Genomic DNA, 18,355 nt, shown 5'->3' with positions numbered 1-18,355 from the left:
TAACTCAGCCGTCCCTTGGAATGTGGGTTTTAAATTACATTTGCCACACTTGACCTATACATAGGATCATAAGGTGCTGGCAACAAAGTGAGTTCATAAGAAAAATATTGAGACAATGCAAAGTTGCCATAGTTCAGCATAGCCTTTCATTCTTACTAGGATAGACAAACATATGAAACAGGTACCTCCACAGTTGGCCACACCTATGCTCAATTCCTTCCCTTGAGGGCGGGCAAGATTAACATAGCAGAACAGTTAAGAACACACTTGCTCAAGAGAAAGGAAGAAAGAAAGAGTCTACTTGTACAGACTGAGGACTTGTGTGTCACTTGTGTCTGGTTGCTAAGGAAAAATTACCAGCAAAATGTCTTCAGCAACTGCTGGTGCTACCTTACCCAGTGGCTTCAGAGTCCTGGCTTCTTTTCCTGATGCTCTTGTCCTCCCTGAATTTGTAAGTATGATATCTTTCTTTCTTTCTTTCTTTCTTTCTTTCTTTCTTTCTTTCTTTCTTTTTCTTTCTTTCTTTCTCATTTAGGTGCTGAGGGATATTTGAAAGGAAGCTTCTTTGTATTTATTCAGAAAGTCCCAATGCTTTCTAAGTGGGTTATTCCTTGGTTAAGTATATGCCATAGTTTCTTAGGGACTTTGGGTGCTTTCAGAGGTGGCCTTTATTGTGCAATTGCTGGGCCTTATTCATGGAATTTTACTGTGAGTCCAGGCAATGTCAACTTCAATGTGTAATCCATCCCCATGTTTTTCTACTGCTTCTGTAGTCTTTGCAGGAAAAGATGAATCATTTCAGCAATTTTTTTAATAATCTGCAGGAATGCAAGGGTTTCTGTACAATTTTGGATCACTATTCATACCTTGGGAGTTAATTTGGGAAAACGGGTTTGGGCAAAAAGTACATTTTTTTTCTATATTGAAAATTTGTTTATCAGGAGAAATCACTGTGTTGGGTTTGACCACACACACCACATTGTTGTTTATCACACAGAGGTTTTTGCAGCTTTTTGCAGCTCAGTTTCAACGTGACTGCACGTCCAACAATGCGAATTCATGCTAAAACGTGATGTGTTATCTCATGTGATTGCTTTCTATGGGAGGTTCTTACGAGGCGCTTCCTCATTCAATCTGCACTGACTCCTCATTTTGGTGACTTCGGAAACAAGTGAATTCACGAAAATCTGCTTCTAAGCTCACTTCGATTTCACTTTGAATTGGTCTGGTGTGGAAGAACACTCCGATGTCATCCCCCTTGGCCCCCTACGTCCTACTTCTTCATCCCACTCCTCCTCCTTCACCCCATCTCATCCTCTCTGCCATCCTGCCACCCATCCCATCATCCCCTGCCTGCTCCTTTACCCTGATCCACTCCCCAGTGACCCCCTGTGACCTATCCCATCATCCCCTGCCTGCTCCTACACCCCAATCTGCTTCCCTCTTTCACCCTGCCACCTATCCCATCATCCCCTGCCGGCTTCTACACCCCAGTCTGCTCCCTTCCTTCACCCGGCTACCTATCACATCATCCCATGACTGCTCCTTCACCCCGATCCAGTCCCCAGTGACTCCTCTGTGACCTATCCCATCATCCCCTGACTGCTCCTTCACCCTGATGAAGGATGACAGCTAAGGAGGGGGCAGAGAAGGAGGACAGCGCCCAGAGTCCCATTGAGCATGCGCAAGGGTGCCGATTCGAATAGTTGAATCCTCTGGTGTGGTAATACAATGTGCACTCACCATGCTTTGCTTGAATCCGGATCACGTGATTTGTCTGGAATCGAACTGACTCCGCATACCCCTCAATTCAGAAGGGCAACGGAAAGGCAACCAGGTGTGATAAAACATCACTTTTTAATGTGAATTTACATTGCTAGACAGGAGTGACTCTGGATCTGCTGTGAAAAAAACATCACTTTTCACGTTGCTAGAACAGGAGTGACTGCGGATCTGAGCTGTAAACCCCCCACGTGGGATACGGCCCGTTGTTAAAAATCCACAAGATGCTAAAGTTAAAACATGATTAAACAAAATAAATAAATAAATAAAACCAGCTTGACACGTAAATCATTAAAACACTCATCAATCCCAGCACAACAATTACCAATATCCATTGCCATGTGTAAAATGGGCCTAATATAACCATTCATCAAAAGCCTGTTGGAATAGAAAAGTGTTTTCTATGAAGAAAAAAAAATTGTTTTATAGCCAAATTTTCCTGAAATACAAAGAAGCTTGTAGCTGTTCTTTTTTTGCCCCTTGGCTGGGTTTCTTGAGAAGAGAGATATCCTTTTGCCTTGAGAATATAAATAGTAATGAACACTCTTTACCTCCCTAGCCCAGAGCTTGAGAAATATTTTTTAACTACAACTTCCAGCATCCCCCAGTTAGCATGACCAGAAATACTTTCTATAGGGATTCCTGTCCTTGACAACAAAAACCCCCAAAGCTAATTAGCAAATGACACCAGCTTCTTTTTTTTGTCTCTCTCAGATACTGATGGGATTTTGGGGTGTTTAAATTCTGCCTCCAATTTTGCCCAGTAAATTTTAATGCACAGAGTATGTTAAGTGGTTGAACCTCAAGGTTATATTCTCCTGCTGCAAATTTATGCACAGAGCCACCTCATCCTTGTGCAGGTGTGTGTGCAGCATTCAGGCAGCTGATTACGTGGCTGAACTGGTGGCCTATAGAATAGCCAAGCAAATTTTCAAGGGCTGCTGAGCATGCAGCACTCTGGAAAAGCATGGCTCATTGCCCACTCATATGAAGAGCTGGCGGGTACTTGCCTGCTTTAATGTATAGAAATGTCTGTAGTGCAAATGCAATGGCTTGAAAAAAAATGCAACGGGGGGGGGGGGGGGAACCCACTGAAAATTTAGAGATGGTAAGCACTAACTAGATTGACAGCCTTTTAAAACCTTTCCTCCTGAGTCTTTTATTTTGTTATTGTTAACTGCCCTTGAGTTGTCCCTGATCCATTGCAAGCCTGTGTATGAGACATCTCCATGACCCTCTGACCTTCACTGCTCTACTCAGTTCGTGTAATTTCATGCCTGTGACCTCTCCAATTGAGACTATCCATATGGTGTGCGGTCTTCCACTTTTTTACTGCCATCTATCTTTCCTAGCATTATTGTCTTTTCCAATGAATCATGCCTTCTCATGATGTGGCCAAAGTATGACAGCTTCAATTTGATCATCTTGGCTTCCAGGGAGATTTCTGGCTTTATCTGCTCAAGGACCATTTGTGTGTCCTCTTGGCTGTTCACAGTATCCTCAGCACTCTTCTCCAGCACTGTATCTCAAATGCATTGATTTCCCTCTTATCTGCCTTTTTCACTGTCCAGCTGTTGCATCTTTACATGGTAATGGGGAATACAATGGACTGGACAATTCTTACCTTAGTGTTCAGTTGTGTATATTTGCTCTTTATGATCTTGTCCAGTTCCTTCATAACTGACCTTTCCATTCGCAGTCTTCTTCTGATTTCCTGACTGCAGTCTTCATTCTGATATTAGTTAGCAAATTATGCTTTCCATCATTTCCTTTCCTTCCTGGGAAATTATTTTTTACATTTCTTTTCAGTTCTTCTTTCCAAGAGCTCAGAACAGAGCTTCCACATGGCCTTGTCTCTCACAACAACCCTGTAGGGTAGGTTAGATTGAGGGAAGATGTATGGCTGGTTCAAGGGCAGCCAGGGAACTTCATAACATGCTTGGGACCTGGGTTGCCAACCCTGTGTCCATGACAGTAGAATATATCCAAGTTCTGAAAGCACTGTTTTTCCACCAATGATCTGAAATCATCTTTAATAATCTGTACATAATTCAGATTTTGGCTGTACCTGCTGAAATCACATTTCCATCAATGGGATTTGAACCTGCATAATTATTTGTGTTGGCTTTTAGTAGGGATATCTTAATGATGCGTCAGGAACGTTTTGTCCCAAGGAATTTCTATAAAAGTCGGTGTCACCCGCCTATTAATATTGGCCCCTAGCAGTAGATGACAGGTTTAATAGTCATGAACATTGCATGCAGAGAGAAGTTGGAGATTTCCATCTGTTGCAGTTGTGGGGCTGTGTGTGATTTGGATTGAGGCAATGACATGATCCTTTGCTCTCATATTGATGCTTCAGCCTAGGGGCAAAGCTAGACCTTACAATAATTATGAAACTGCCCGTAGTGTGATAATTGTCATGTCTAGTTTGCCCCTCCTCCAAACCTCCTATTGATAACAAAGGGAAAAACAGGTATTTTGAAGCCAATTGTACAGGGTTCAACAACCTCTGGCCTGTAAACCAGGTATGGCCTACAGGGCTTACACAACTGGTCTATGGAGTCCCTTTTACCCTTTTCTGCACAACATGAGCTGTTCCACACTGATCTAAAGTAGTGTGGGTTCTTATGATATATAGATCCTTACATTTTACTGGTAACCATTGCCTCTGCACCCACTTGTTCCATTCTCTTCAGGGATTATTTGTAGCTATTTCTTGGATCTGTGCTTGGGTTCTTCCACATGTCTTTAAAACTGGGGTGTGGACTGCTGAGGTGGTCCTATGGCTTGTACTGCAATTTGTCTCTTTTCTCATTTTTAATGTTTTGCACCAAAGGGGAACGAAGGCCCAACCGAGTTGTCACCCAGTGTAGTAGGCACCCTGCTACCCCCTGGTGACACCACTGCATAGGACAGATTGTAGGCAGCCTTTATTGTTCCTAGGATGACTCAACAATAACTGTTGTAGCATTTGTTGGTGGTTAATCCTTTATTTAGTACTGTACTTTAGTATTTTATATTATTGAAACAGTTATAAATGTTTTATTCTGTTTGTAAAGCACCATGTAGATGGACAGCACTATATAAACAAACAAACAAACAAATAATAATAATAATAATAATAATAATAACAATACATTTCTGATTGATAATTTATGAGTAGACTCTGCTACATAAGGTGTCTGGTGTGCTAATTTTGCCAGACCATTCCAAGGGAGTTTAGCCCCTCTAGCCTAGTCTAGCCTAGGGAGAGAGGGGTCGGGTTTAAGTTGCAGCTGGGGCTAAAGGATTTAGACTATGGTTGGTTCCTTGGAATTGCTGCCATTCATGGGACTTCCATATGACACCTCATTACTCAAGACACGCCAGCTACACCAGCTGTCTTTATCTGTTTCCTCCATCCAGGGAGTCCCCAGCAGCTGACCTGTAACTATTTCAACAGCAGAATAAACTTTGGGGAAATTCCAAAATCTTTGCTAATGCTACCTTGGGTGATGTTACGGTTTTACAGTGGCCAATTAACCTTCCCAACTCTGTAGACCAAAACTGGGCTTTTTAGAGCTGGATAACACATGGAAGTAACATGCCTTTTCTGATCAGAAGATGTCATAGGATACTGGGTGACCTCCCCAGCTTTAGGTTATTTATTTATTTATTTATTTTTGATGTGTGTTACACAACTGTCAAAGGCATGAAGCTTGTGTCTATATAAAAGCAAAACAGGGAACCTCTTAATCCTCAGCCATGCTCTTAAAGCAGGGGGTGGCGATAATTCACATCTCCAGATGTCCTTTGACTACTGTTCCCACCATTTGTCATGCTGGCTAGGGCCTGATGCTTGGGATTTGCAGTCTACCACCATCTGGAGGCTTGTCATGCTACACAGTTATAGTGCTATGACATATTCTCCCACGGTCCTGATTTTGCCCTATTAATCCTCTGTCATCCCACTTTGTAGTTGCTTTTAAAATATCCTCTCACTTCCTCCTCTTTTCCCCCTTTGTCCTTTGCTTACGTCAAATTCTGCAACCTGAGATCAAAGTTCAAAAGTAGTTTGCAGTCAATTAACTCACCAGGAGGAGGAGTGGAGAGAAGAAGCTCTTCCCAGTAGGCTCAGGTAAAAGCAAACTGCTGCATCCTCCCCTAATTTATGTGTTTTTCTGCATTAATAACTTTTGTCATCTTGACCACTCTGTGATGTTGCTTAGTCAAATACATCCTAGGTTTTGCTGTGAAATATTGCAGAGTATGCTATGATTGCACACTAACCCTGCTAGCTGCATCCTGTTGAATCCTGGAATTTGTAGTTTGGTGAGGCACAAGAGCTCTCTGGCTGAGAATTCTAAGGACCGCCCCCCCTGTCATGTTAATAGATTTTTATGAAAGCTTCCCCTCACCCCAATTTATAAGCTTTTGTTTTCCAAACAGAAGGCTTCTACTGCTCAAAGTTGAATGGCATTGTGAAACTACTTAATTTATGCAGATTATTTCTAGTAAGAAAATTAACAAAAGTACCAAAACACAGGAGGGTTACAAACTGAAGATGCTGCTGTCTGTCCCTTCCATAAACCTCCATCAATGAGGCAGTGCAATTCTGGAGTGAAGACTTCATCTACAAATAACCTTGCTGTGGAGAGTCTTTGAGGAAGAAAAAGATTTCTTCCAGTACCTTCTGCTCTTCTTTTTCTTGGTAGTAGCCCTCTGGACCACTGCTTCCACTGTCCCTAGCCAAAACACTGGGGAGATGTTTTAACTTCACCTTCTGCCCAGCCAGCCATGTCTACTAAGGAAGATGATACAAGAAGGTGTATTTCTGGAGGGTGGAATTCCATGGCCCTCCCAGTATTGTTGACTGCAAGTTTGTGCCTTTGTTCCTTTTCAGTAGGTTTGGGCATTGAGCAGCTCATCAAAGAGCTATTGGCAATTGGGGACCCAATCATGCTGGGAAAGAAGGCAGGCAGAGATATCTCTCCTTATAGGACTTTCTCACACGAGGCTAGAAAAACGGCATTTTAACAGGATAAAAGTGACTTTGGGCAATATTTTCCACACAATTATTATTATTATTATTATTATTATTATTATTATTATTATTAAAACTTTTTTTCTAGAGCGCTGTAATTATATATTGTGTCCATCCTGTTGCTGCCTTGTATTCCATTCATAACTGTGTATCTTTTCATTGATGGGCAAAACTCATCAATAGGCTCTCAGTCTTGATGCTATTTCTTTACTGCCTTCATGCGATAGGTCCCTTCTACTGTAGTTCTGCTTCTCAGGAAGTCAAGTGATGTGAATGGGTATGATTCTGGTGCTCTCTACCTTCCACTCACAGCAAACACAGTGGCAAACACTTTCCCAAAGCTGGCTGGTGTGTGCACATTCACACAGCGGCTGGCTTCAAGAGGTGGTTGGCAGCCACAACCCTTCATTCCTGCCCATCCTTTTGAAAGGCTGTGTTTGGCAGTGTAGAAATCAGGTTATGTGACCATGGATCGCTAAAGTGCTATTAAGGGGAAAAGTGTGATAAGACATGATGCCAAACTAGTATGCTTCCATTTTTAAAGTAGTGCAATTATGACGGGAGAACAGGCTGGCATGACAAAGTCCATAGACTCCCACGGTTCCCAGGACCATGGGGTTTCCATCAGCTGATGAAATTTGGCAGGTTGCTGAAATCAGAGCACGGAAAAGTCACTTTGCGGGGATTTTGGGAGTTGCCATCTCCCAATATAACTGTCCCAAACTCTGTTCCAGATCTTTTACCTCTGAGGAAGAGGATGTCAGGGAGAGCCAAAATTCAGGGGGTTTATCAGGGGAACTCAGGAAGGGCTAGAAGTAGCATTGTGCCTTATTGGCCACTGGTGTAAACTTGGTTGTTTCTATTTTATGACCATGTTGGAAGATGGAAAAGGGACATAAAGGTTATGACACATTTCTGGAGGCAAAAACAAACCAGTTATCACCTGGATAATCATGTAATTCTATTTTAACAGCAGTTAAAGTGGTTTTATGGCATGAAGGTCCCACAAAGTCTACAGAGAAAGGAAAATAGTTAAACACAAACTCTGCGTTTTCCTTATAGGACATTGTGGACATGATAAAAAAACAACAACAATCCAAATTAGCCTTTTCTGAGGAAAGAAGATAAAAATGTCACTTTAATAAGTCTTAGTATTGAGAATTCATTTGTGTTTCTGTGCTGGACTAAGGGGTTGACTACTATGCCTTTGTAACAAGGCCCTGACACCTGATACTACATTGTACTGTGGCCACAGACTCTTCTTTCCATCCCACCATCCTCAGATGTACATTTGGTGGGAACACAAGAAAGGGCCTTCTCAGTGGCTGCTCTCAAGCTCTAAAACCATTCCCTAGAGAGGTTAGACTGGAATGTTCAATTCCATTTTTCCAGAAACAGGCAAAGACCTTTTTGTCTTGACAGAGCTTTGAGAACAAACTATTGGTGGAGAAAAGGCTTTTAATTGGATGCTGAATTGTCTATATTTGTTCTGGATGTTGTTTTTAAATTGCTTTTAATTTTATTTAGTTTAATTCTATTTTAACTTTTGTGTACCTTAGTGAAGACGACCTACATGATGAAATGGTCTGAGTGTTGGACTAGGACTTTGGGAGACCCAGGAATCAAGTCACTCTCCACTCTCTCACCCTCAGAATGGCAAACATCCTCTTGCAATAAAGTCATTTTGAACAATTTAAAATGTAAGACAGTATAAATTTAAAGCAATAAAAATTCTGAAATATATTAAACAATTGAATAATTTAAGAACTGAAAGCTAAAAGGATATAAAGCCATTGTTGTTGCTGTTATGAGTTTTCGAGGCAACTCTAACTTATGGCAACCTTATCCTAGGGTTTTGTGTAAGACTTATTCCAAATAGGTTTGCCATTGCCTTCTTCTGGGGCTGAGAGAATGTGACTTCCATGGCTGAGCAATTATTAAAATCCAAATCTTCTGGAGTCATACCCCAATACTCAAACCACTACACCATACTGACTCCCTATAAAACTGTGTATGTATACATGAAGTCATCAGGCCCCAAAAGGTTTTTATAAAAAGCCAAGTTTTAACCTGGCACCATAAGCCAATGTGGATACCGATCAGGTCTTGAAGGACAAGACATGGAAGAGGATGGAGAAGGCTTTCTCCCATATCCCCCAACAAAGCATCACTCCTAATGGTGAGAAACAGAGGAGGGCCTCTCCAGCTGATCCCAGTCCTCTTATTGGTCTTTATCTTGAAGCTGGATTTGTATGGGACAATCCTTCATATGGGACTATTCCATGTCTTGTCGTTCAATGTTTGTCCTTCGAGACCCTGTATAACGAAAGACACAATGCCATCTTACGTGGCAAACAAACTATTTCTTCCATCGTGAATCAGGGCTGGCTGCTGACTTGATCTTCCTCCAGTGTAAGATTCCCAAATCACATGCCCTTGGCTTTCTTCTCTGGTCGTCAGGGTAAGGGGTAAGAATTACAGGGTGAGACTGTTGCCCTTCAAAGTGTGTGTATATAGTTATTTTCCTCCTGTGCCAAACATGGTGTATTTTATTTGAATGGTATACTCTCTGCAGCTGTGGTTGATGTGTAACATACAATGCTTTGTGGCACCCACAAGGTTTGTCTCTGTAACATTACAAGAAGGTGTCCTTAAGTCTCAGGCCTGAGAGAGTTCTGATCTGAAAATCCTACTCCAGTATAATCTTTGGTAGGATTCTCTTACTTGCGAGATAGAGGCATCTGTGCTATAATCTGGGCAGGGGTCTTAAGAACAGCATGTCATTTGAATTTAATCACTGTAGGGCAGGAGTATGGGCTTAAATACTCCTATCTGATCTTGGAAGCTACATAGTCTCTTGTTAGTACTTGAATGGGACACCATCAGGGAATACCAGGTGCTGTAGGCTATATTTCAGAGGAAGAAACTGGTAAACCACTTCTGAGCATTCATTGCCTAAGAAAACTGTATGAAATTGGTGAGGTTGCCATAAACTGACAGGCAACTTGAAGGCACATGCAAACACAGGGCAGAGGTAGGGCATCTCACATGCTAAAAGTTACTTTGGTCCTCTGGACTTTCCCATTTCCCCTTTCCCATGATACTATTTGATGATTTCCCCATTTTGATACAGTTTTTCTCCATTCTAAAAAGACAAAAACCCTCCTAATACTTTCATATTGTCAGTAAGAGCTTTAAGGTCAAATGTACTAGCATTTTTGGTTCCACCCTTTTTCTTCGGCCCCACACAACTGGAATGTGGCCTCTGAGAACTTCTATGAACTTGAATCTGGCCCTCTGGCTGACATAGGTGGGATACAGACCGCCCAAAAAGGGCGGTCTCCCGCTGGCGTGGTTTGCTCCACGAGGGAGTCTCAACGGACAAACTGCACGGCTCTGTCATGGAACAAAAAGAATCTGCAAAAAGCGGGTTCTTCTTGTGGAACCTTTGTGACGCTGCAAGGCACCAATGGCGCACTTGCGCCGTCATGAAGGCGGGGGGACGTGCGGACGCTAAGCGGCCATCGTGTCAAAATGACGGCACCCATGTGTACAGGGCGCCGCCATTTTGATACCCCCGTCATGTGCTAGGGGTGAGGCAATATGGACGGTGTGTCCTCGGCCAACCCCTAGCATGTGACAGGGGCGGCGCAAGGGCCCGTGTAAATTGGGCCATAGTTTCCTTAGCCTTGATCTAGGTGCAGAGTAGGGAAAGTACAGCCTGCTCTGTTGCTAAAACAGAAAGCTAAAGCTAAAAAAAGTCCTTTTCTAGGTTTAAAATATCCTGATAGGGGTGTGAGTGTCAAAAATGTGGTGAACCCACCCCCCACATTCCCTAGAGGGCATTTGGGGACATTATTTATTTAATCATTTGGGGCCATTTTAAAAATTGCAGGTTTGTGCAGTGGAGTGTGTGCATGTCCTTCCAAGATCTTGGAAGGGGCAATGCAGTCCCCTGTCCAGTGATGTATCAAATCTTTTCGTCCAAGAAGTTTATCGCACCAGGTTAAAACGTTCCCCGGTGCGTTCTAACGTGCCCGCATGGGGGCGCGCACGGAATGTGACAGGAATGCGATGGGGCCAAGAACCCCATTTTACCGCACACTGGAATGCTACCTTTGCTGCCGGGCGTTCCAATCGCGTTCCCATTAAGTTCCAGAGGGCGCAGTTTCTGTAGATGCTTAGAAACAGTTCCCAGAAATGGCGCCCTCTAGAACTCAATGGGAACGCGATTGGAATGCCCGGCGGCAAAGGCGGCATTCCAGTGTGTGGTAAAATGGGGTTCTTGGCCCCCATCGCGTTCCTGTCATGTTCCATGCGCGCCCCCGCGCGGGCATTTTAGAACGCACCGGGGAACGTTTTAACCCCGGTGCGATAAACTTCCAAGTCTCAAATCAAGACTCAAGTCTCTAGCATTAATTCTCTAGTTGAGTCTCAAGTCCTTCCAAGATACTTTCAAGCTAAGTTTCAAGTCAAGTCAAAAGTCTGGGAGCCAACCTTTAATGCAGGCATTATTTCTCAGTGAGGAACAGCAAACACATTAGGCAATGGGCTTGAGGTGGGGAGGTTGAGGTCTGCTCAGTAGCCTATCCATGCTTACATCAGAGGATCCTCTTAAAACTTTTCAAAAGCTTCAAAAGCCTCCACCTCAAGCCCATTGCCTAATACATTTGCTGTTCCCTTCTGAGAAATGTGCCTTATGTTTTGAGGGCAGCACTTGCCTGCAGTTTGAAGTGAATGGTTCCAGCAAGTCAGTCACTAAAAATATGCAAGTCTCAAGTCAAGTTGAGTCAGTGTACCATTTTTGCGAAATCAAGTCCAAGACAAGTCTTAGAAGTGACTTGAATCTGACTTAAGTCCAAGTTAATTTCCTTGAGTCTATGATGTTTATCACACTATACTCTTAAAGTGCTACTATTCCACTTTGACTCCTCTAGCTGCCTCCTGTTGCATTCTGGGATTTGCAGTTTTAAGGAGGGGTATTTAGAATTCTCAGGCACAGAAGTTCTCTGCCTGAGAATTCTAAATACCCCTCCTTAAAACTGCCAATCCCAGAATGCAACAGGAGGCAGCTAGAGGAGTCAAAGTGGAATAGTAGCACTTTAAGAGTATAGTGTGATAAACATCTATGTCACTGCCCCTACCTTTCCACAGTTGGCCACCTATGATCTAGGTCATTGTAGGTAATCAAAATACTGTCTAGCATGAGGTCTGAAGTTTTTACTACCAGCAGTGGGTTCTCCAGTTGTGATGTCAGGTAATGAGTTTGCATTGCAACTGCTTGCTTGGTAATAACCCAAGGTAGAGAAATTGCCATGACTATTCATTATCTGTTTGATATTAAAAGTTACAGTTTATAAGCATCATGAAAAAAATGGTCTCATAATGATGATGATGATGATTTTTTGAGTAAGTGAAAAGCTAAACCGGATGCCTTTTTAAACATCTGGTATCCTTTTATTTGATAAGTTCATGATGGAAATATAGTTATTAGAGTTTCAGATGACTGCAGAGTAGAACAGTTAAAATAAGTATAATTTGAAAGGGGAGGATTAATTTGGATCTTCTGTATTCTTCATTATAAACTCTATTATTATAATTTTACAGTTGATATGAAAGTAAGAGGTTTGAAACAAATTAGTTCTATGCTGTTTTTTCTTTTTTTCTTTCCCTGCAGTTGTATTAATTGCTGAACTGAGGAAGGCCAATAGGGGAGGGATTTTGTTATTGTTGTTGCTTGATGTATGATTTATAATACAATAAATACAGCTTTAAAAAGAAAGATGCCCAATAATGATAATATACTGTGTTCTAGTATACTGGGTTATTTTGAAATGAGTAAGAAGTAGAGGGGTTATTAAATACCCCAAAGTATTAACTTCCATCCTTTTCTGTGTGCTTTGATCATGACTAGATCCCTGTGTTCAAGTGACAGAGTAGAAAGAACGTCGCATTAAAACAGTGTATAATTTCAAGTCATTTAATATCAGGTTTAATTTAGCACTCAGCTGAAGGGTAAGTGCTGGTACAGTGGGCCCTTAGTATCTGCAGAGGTTTGGTTACAGGACCCCACATTGATACCAAAATCTGTGGATGCTCAAGTCCTATTAAATACAATGGCACAGTACAATGGTTTCTCTTATATAAAATGGCAAAATCGAGCTTTGCTTTTGGAATTCATATAGATTTTTAATATGCTTGAATCTGTGGATTAAAAAATTCATGAATAAGGAGGGGCAAATGTATTGAAGAGAAAAACAGCCATGGTGGCAGACAGTGGGAGATTGCTGTTGGCTGGGTGAGGATTTAACAAACCTTCTCCCACAATTTCTTGTCTTTACTTCAAGTCTAGGTTGACAGTTCAATTTTGCTTCATTCTGGCCACAGAGTTGCCCTGGATCTCCCTGTTACTTCCACACTCTGCAGTGATGCCAGGTGGCTATCTATACATCACTGCTGTGCCTCTCAACACCAATGCCATTGGCACAAATTGTTCCCTCTGAGGTCAGCAACAAGTTGCCCAGCATCATTCGCATGATTGGATGCATCATTGTGACCTCAGAGTAAGTGAATTGTGCCAGTGGTGATGTACTGGGTGGCACAGTGGAATGCATATGCAGTCAGTTGCCCAGCATCACTGTAGATAGGGTTGCCATAAGTCAGGACCTCCAAACCGGGACAAATGTAGGACAAGTCTAGGACAACATTTTCAAATGTAGGACAACATTTCTAAAAAATGGAGGACACGCGAAAAAAATTGGTGATTTTTAAGAAATGTTAATCTAAATGCATGTTTCTTAGGCATGAGCAAAATGGAGGACATTTTGAGATTATTCCTGGACAGATGTAAGAAATATAATTCCCTTTCTGGCCACATACACACCCAATTCTAAAACACACACACACACAGCACATTTACACTATCATTTTTTCTTTCTTTCTTTCTTGCTTCTGTTGTATTTTTAACACTTTTGCCTGATGAAGATGTCAGTAGAGCTTTGAAAGCTTGCATGATATATTTTGTGCATTTTGGTTGGTACTATACAGGTATCACTGCATAGTAGATTTAGGCTGTTACTGTACTTGTGTGTCCAATTTGTTAGCATAGAATGTTTTAATATGTGTGAACATTCTTGATAAGTGTAATCCTGAAAGGTAGACCATGTGAAGAATCATAATGACAATACTAGAAGGTCCAAAAGGTTGGAATTAACAAATAGAGTATGGGCAAGTCCTACTCTCCACTCTCTCAGCCTCAAGGAGAGATGATAGGTCAGGCAGCAAACCTCTTCAGAATACAATCTTGCTAAGAAACCCCAGGATAGGTTTGCCTTATTATGGTCTCGAAGTGCTTTTCAGTTCTAAGTCTCTGGTGCCACAGCCATTCTGCAAACTATAATTTCCACATCCAGGCAGGGCTGCCCTAAGTCAGAAAGGAATTGAAGGCACACAATAGCTACAACAAAAACAACAGAAGAGGAGGAAGAGGAGGAGGAAAGAAAAGAAGAAGGAGGGAAGAAGAGGGGGCTGGCTTGATGGCTAGAGCATTGGAGGAGCCAGAATGGCCCTGGAAACCCAGTGGGAGACCTTGGGCAAGTCACACTCTCTCAGCCTCTTAGGAGAAAGTAAAGGCAATCCTCTCCTCCTTTGAAGAAACTATGCCAAGGGAACTCTACACAATTACAACAGAAGAGGAGGAAGAGGAGGAAATAATAATAATAAGAAGAATAACTTTATTACGGCCATTTGGCCAGCACAATGACAAAACTCCAATTTAAAACACATGATAGGTTCATGTACAGGCAGATTAGAGAGGATAAACAAATGACAGTCTATAAAAAGTAAGGATAACAAGCAAGGATAGGACTGCAGGATCAGGCAAAGACACAACAACCGCTGGGTCCTCCAGGGAAAAGAGGAGGAAAGAAAAGAAGAAGGGGGAAGAAAAGGAGGAGGAGGAGGAGGAGGAGGAAGAAGAGGAGGCTGCCTTAGATGGAGGAGACAGACGCCTGGGGCTTTTTCTCCCTCCTCCTTCCTCCTCTCTGCCAGAAACCATAGCCACCTGCAGAGCAGAGAGGAGCCCCAAAGGAAAGGCAAAAAAGCAACGGACTTTAAAGGGAGTCCCTAGTGCCTGCCTTTGCCTTTGTGCTGAGCCCTTGGGGACGGAGGAGGAGGAGGAGGAGGAGGAGGAGGAGGGAGGCTGGGGGACAAGGGAGGCTGCCAGACCAGGAAGCCCCTGCCATGCTCCTTCTCCTTCTCCCTGGAGGCAGACATCTTGGCGGAGGAGGAGGAGGAGGAGGAGGCGTGACTAAGGGAGTCACATGGGGGGAAGGAGCCAATCCTTCCTTCTTCCAGGCAGGCAGAGCTTGTCAGTCAAAAGTCTTTGACAAAATCTGGCCTGGAGTCAGCAGGAACCCAGGATTGAAAGGGCAAAACGGGCGGGAAACGTTTTAAACCCTCCAATCCGTGAATTTCACGGGGGCAGCCGGGTTATGGCAAGCCTAACTGTAGAGAGATTTCCCTGCAAAATCTGGAGCAAAAGGTGAGGTTTGTTTTACACTAGTTTAGCCTCGGAAAGGGTGGATTTGGTGCGGAGCTGGCCTTCCCTCATGAAGACAGTCCACACTCAAATTGGGGAGGTGGCCCTAAGTTGTGTAGACAGGTTGTGGCGAGGGCAAGGAGAAACTGGTATAACTGGCCCATATAGACATGTCCTGAGTTCCCTCAAGAAGTGACCTCTTTACTGTTTTGACATGTGTTTTTTCAAGTAAAGCTATATTCAGCCACTGAGCCTGACACCCAATTAGCACCTGAGAGTTAAGCTTTGTTTTTAGGAGAAAATATTAACTCTACAATCTATCGTCACAATTTTTTTTTAAAAAAATTAGCCAGCACCTTAGAAACTGGATTTCTGCTAAAAGAAGGGAGTCAGGTGAAATTGACTTAGTTCTCATTAGAATATAATTGGAATATTCACACTTGCCAAATAATGTGAACTGGAGCACAATTATCTTTCAAATGTTGTGATACGGTTTTCTGATTTAAAAATATTTTTGTTGTTGTTGTTAATTGCCTTGGAGTCACTTTCGACTCATGGAGACTCTGTGGATGAAACATCTTCAAGACTCCACTACTCTGCTTAAGTCTTGCAAATTCATACTCATGACCTCCTTAATAGAGCATGTACTCTTCCTCTCTTTCTACAACCCTTCACCTTTCCTAACATTATTATCTTTTCCAATGAGTCATGCCTTCTCATGATGTGGCCAAAGTATGACAGCCTCAACTTAATCATCTTGGCTTCCAGGAAAATTTCAGGCTTGATGTGTTCTTGGACCCATTTGTTTGGGTTTTTTTTTTTTTTTGGCTGTCCATGGTATCCTCAGCACTATTCTCCAGCACCACATCTCAAAAGTATTGATTTTCTTCTTATCTCCTTTCTTCACTGTCCAGCTCTTGCATTCGTAATGTGGAATACAATGGTTTGTATGATTCTAATTTTCATGCTCAGTTGTGTATCTTTACTCTTTAGGATCTTTTCTAGTTCTTTCATAGCTGCCCTCCCCATTCCTAGTCTTCTTCTGGTCTCTTGACTGCAGTTTCCATTCTGATCAATGTTTGATCCAAGGTATGGGAACTCTTTTATTATTTTGATTTCCTCATTGTCTAGGCTGAATTTGTGTAGATTATCTGTAGCTAATATTTTTGTTTTCTTTATGATCAGCAGTAAGACTGCTTTATGTACATCAGAAGAATTTACATACAAAATGTGTACCTTATAAAGAAATGCAAAGCATAAAGGCAAAAATATGTACATGAGGGAAAACTGTGTGCAAAAAGGTACACAGATTTTTGTGCAACTAAAATTGCACACAGATATTTGTAACAGCTTTGAAAATGTGCACGTAATGATCCAGAAGTGGGACGAAATGAACTTTGGCTTTTAAAAAATTGCAAATATTACAGAAGGTGAAACAGACAGGTCCATCTGTTCCTACCATAGCATGAACTAACCAGAAAGCTGCCTTAAAAAAAAAAAAGAGGTCAAGCTTTAGTCCAATTTAGAATATGGTGGAAAATGGTTTACCTTCTGTAGTGCCATAATGACTACCTTTGCCATTCCATTTCTCTCAAATGTTGGTGATAGTTGGGCAAATCTGTAGCAAATGGAAATAAAGAAATCTAATGGTAACACCCATTTCATAGAGACCAGCTTGAGAGTAGCAGCAAAGGGGAGGAAACCAAATTGTGTATTTGCTGCAAAAGCCCAAAGGTTCTAGCACACCCAGCCTGTGTTCCTCTGTTAAACAAACAGATAATACATTGGAGAGCTGTGGTTGAGATAGCAAGAACTAAAGCTGGCACAGGTGGTGCCCACCCAGTGAAAGATTAGGGAATGGGTGCAGAGTATGACAGCTTAAAAATCAACTTCCCACCCAGTCAGTACAATAGCAGAGAATCTGATAGGGAGCAAAGAATTAACAAGGGTGGTGGCAAAACCAGTGAGGAGGGTTGGAGAGGGGAAGAAAGCAATAGAGAGAGAGAAGAGGAAGAATGATTAATAGCCCCTTTGGTTTCACATTGTATGCAGCAGGCAGATGCCAGAAACCTGTTAAACCAGGCTGTCTACTAGGAAACAGAAGACTCCAGCCCCTCTCTCCAGTATATTATGAAGGAAAAGGCAAAGGAAGGAATTGTAAAAGAGACAAAACAATACAGCCTTTATTCAAAGCATATGAAGGATTGTCTTCGGGGACTAAGGATTTGCTGCTACAGCTATGCCCACACGTCCCACATTTCACAGATAAAATATGTGGCCATAGAGGACATGTATGACAAGACACGATCAGAATGTGATCAAGATGGCAAACGTTGTAATGGGGAAGAATACACAAGCTAGGAGAGGCTGCAGTAGGTTGTTTTTGCCTGAGCTTACTGGGAAGGGTATGATTACATAGGATTATATGATTATATGATCCTTTCCTCAGGGAAAGGAACCCTGCTGACTTTATGGAATTCCATTTTTAATTTGATCTCAGTTTACAGCAGTTGAAACATGCTGAGGATGATGGGGGAAAGTGGGAGGAGGAAAGTAAAACTATAGGGCATGTTGAAAGGCTGTGAAAAAGTGGCATGACAGAAGATTCACTGAGACTGTCCCCACCTAATCGGGACAATTGGAGGGTATGACTTCCAGAAGTGCTGTCCTTCTTTCCCTTTTCTAGAATCTATTTTTGTGCTGTCCGTCAGAAACCAGTCATCCAAATATTCTTTCCAACATACAAATGAATGCATGTAGTACTGGGACTGCAGCACTACAGTGCTAAGCTCTGCCCCTCTCCGACTTGGGTATAAGTGTAATGAATAACCTTTTTATTGTGGCAGGCTTTTGTTATCCCATCGCTACCACCAAATTATGTGACAAAGTTTTCCTATCGTGCCACCCAATTATGTGAAGGCCCCGTCTAGTCAACCTTCACCCTATAGTCAACCTTTACCCTAATGCTGTCACCAAATTATGTGATGCACACCCAAACCACAATCCTT

General features: G+C 42.2%; 1 protein-coding gene across 1 annotated transcript in view; it reads left to right on the top strand.

Moving 5' to 3' along the window:
• Positions 1-260: 260 nt before the first annotated feature.
• The window catches only part of MAL (mal, T cell differentiation protein (MAL blood group)), a 55,564-nt gene continuing 37,469 nt past the window's right edge, over positions 261-18,355 (top strand). The window contains exon 1 of the mRNA XM_089529048.1: positions 261-451. Within this exon, the coding sequence (XP_089385174.1) occupies positions 365-451 (87 nt within the window). The 5' untranslated portion in view covers positions 261-364. The remainder of the gene's footprint in view (positions 452-18,355) is intronic.

This window comes from Sceloporus occidentalis, unplaced genomic scaffold (assembly GCF_023333645.1).
Source record: "Sceloporus occidentalis isolate IW3139 unplaced genomic scaffold, rSceOcc1.0.p SCAF_6, whole genome shotgun sequence".
Taxonomy (NCBI): domain Eukaryota; kingdom Metazoa; phylum Chordata; class Lepidosauria; order Squamata; family Phrynosomatidae; genus Sceloporus; species Sceloporus occidentalis.
This window is presented reverse-complemented; position numbering and strand designations above follow the sequence as displayed.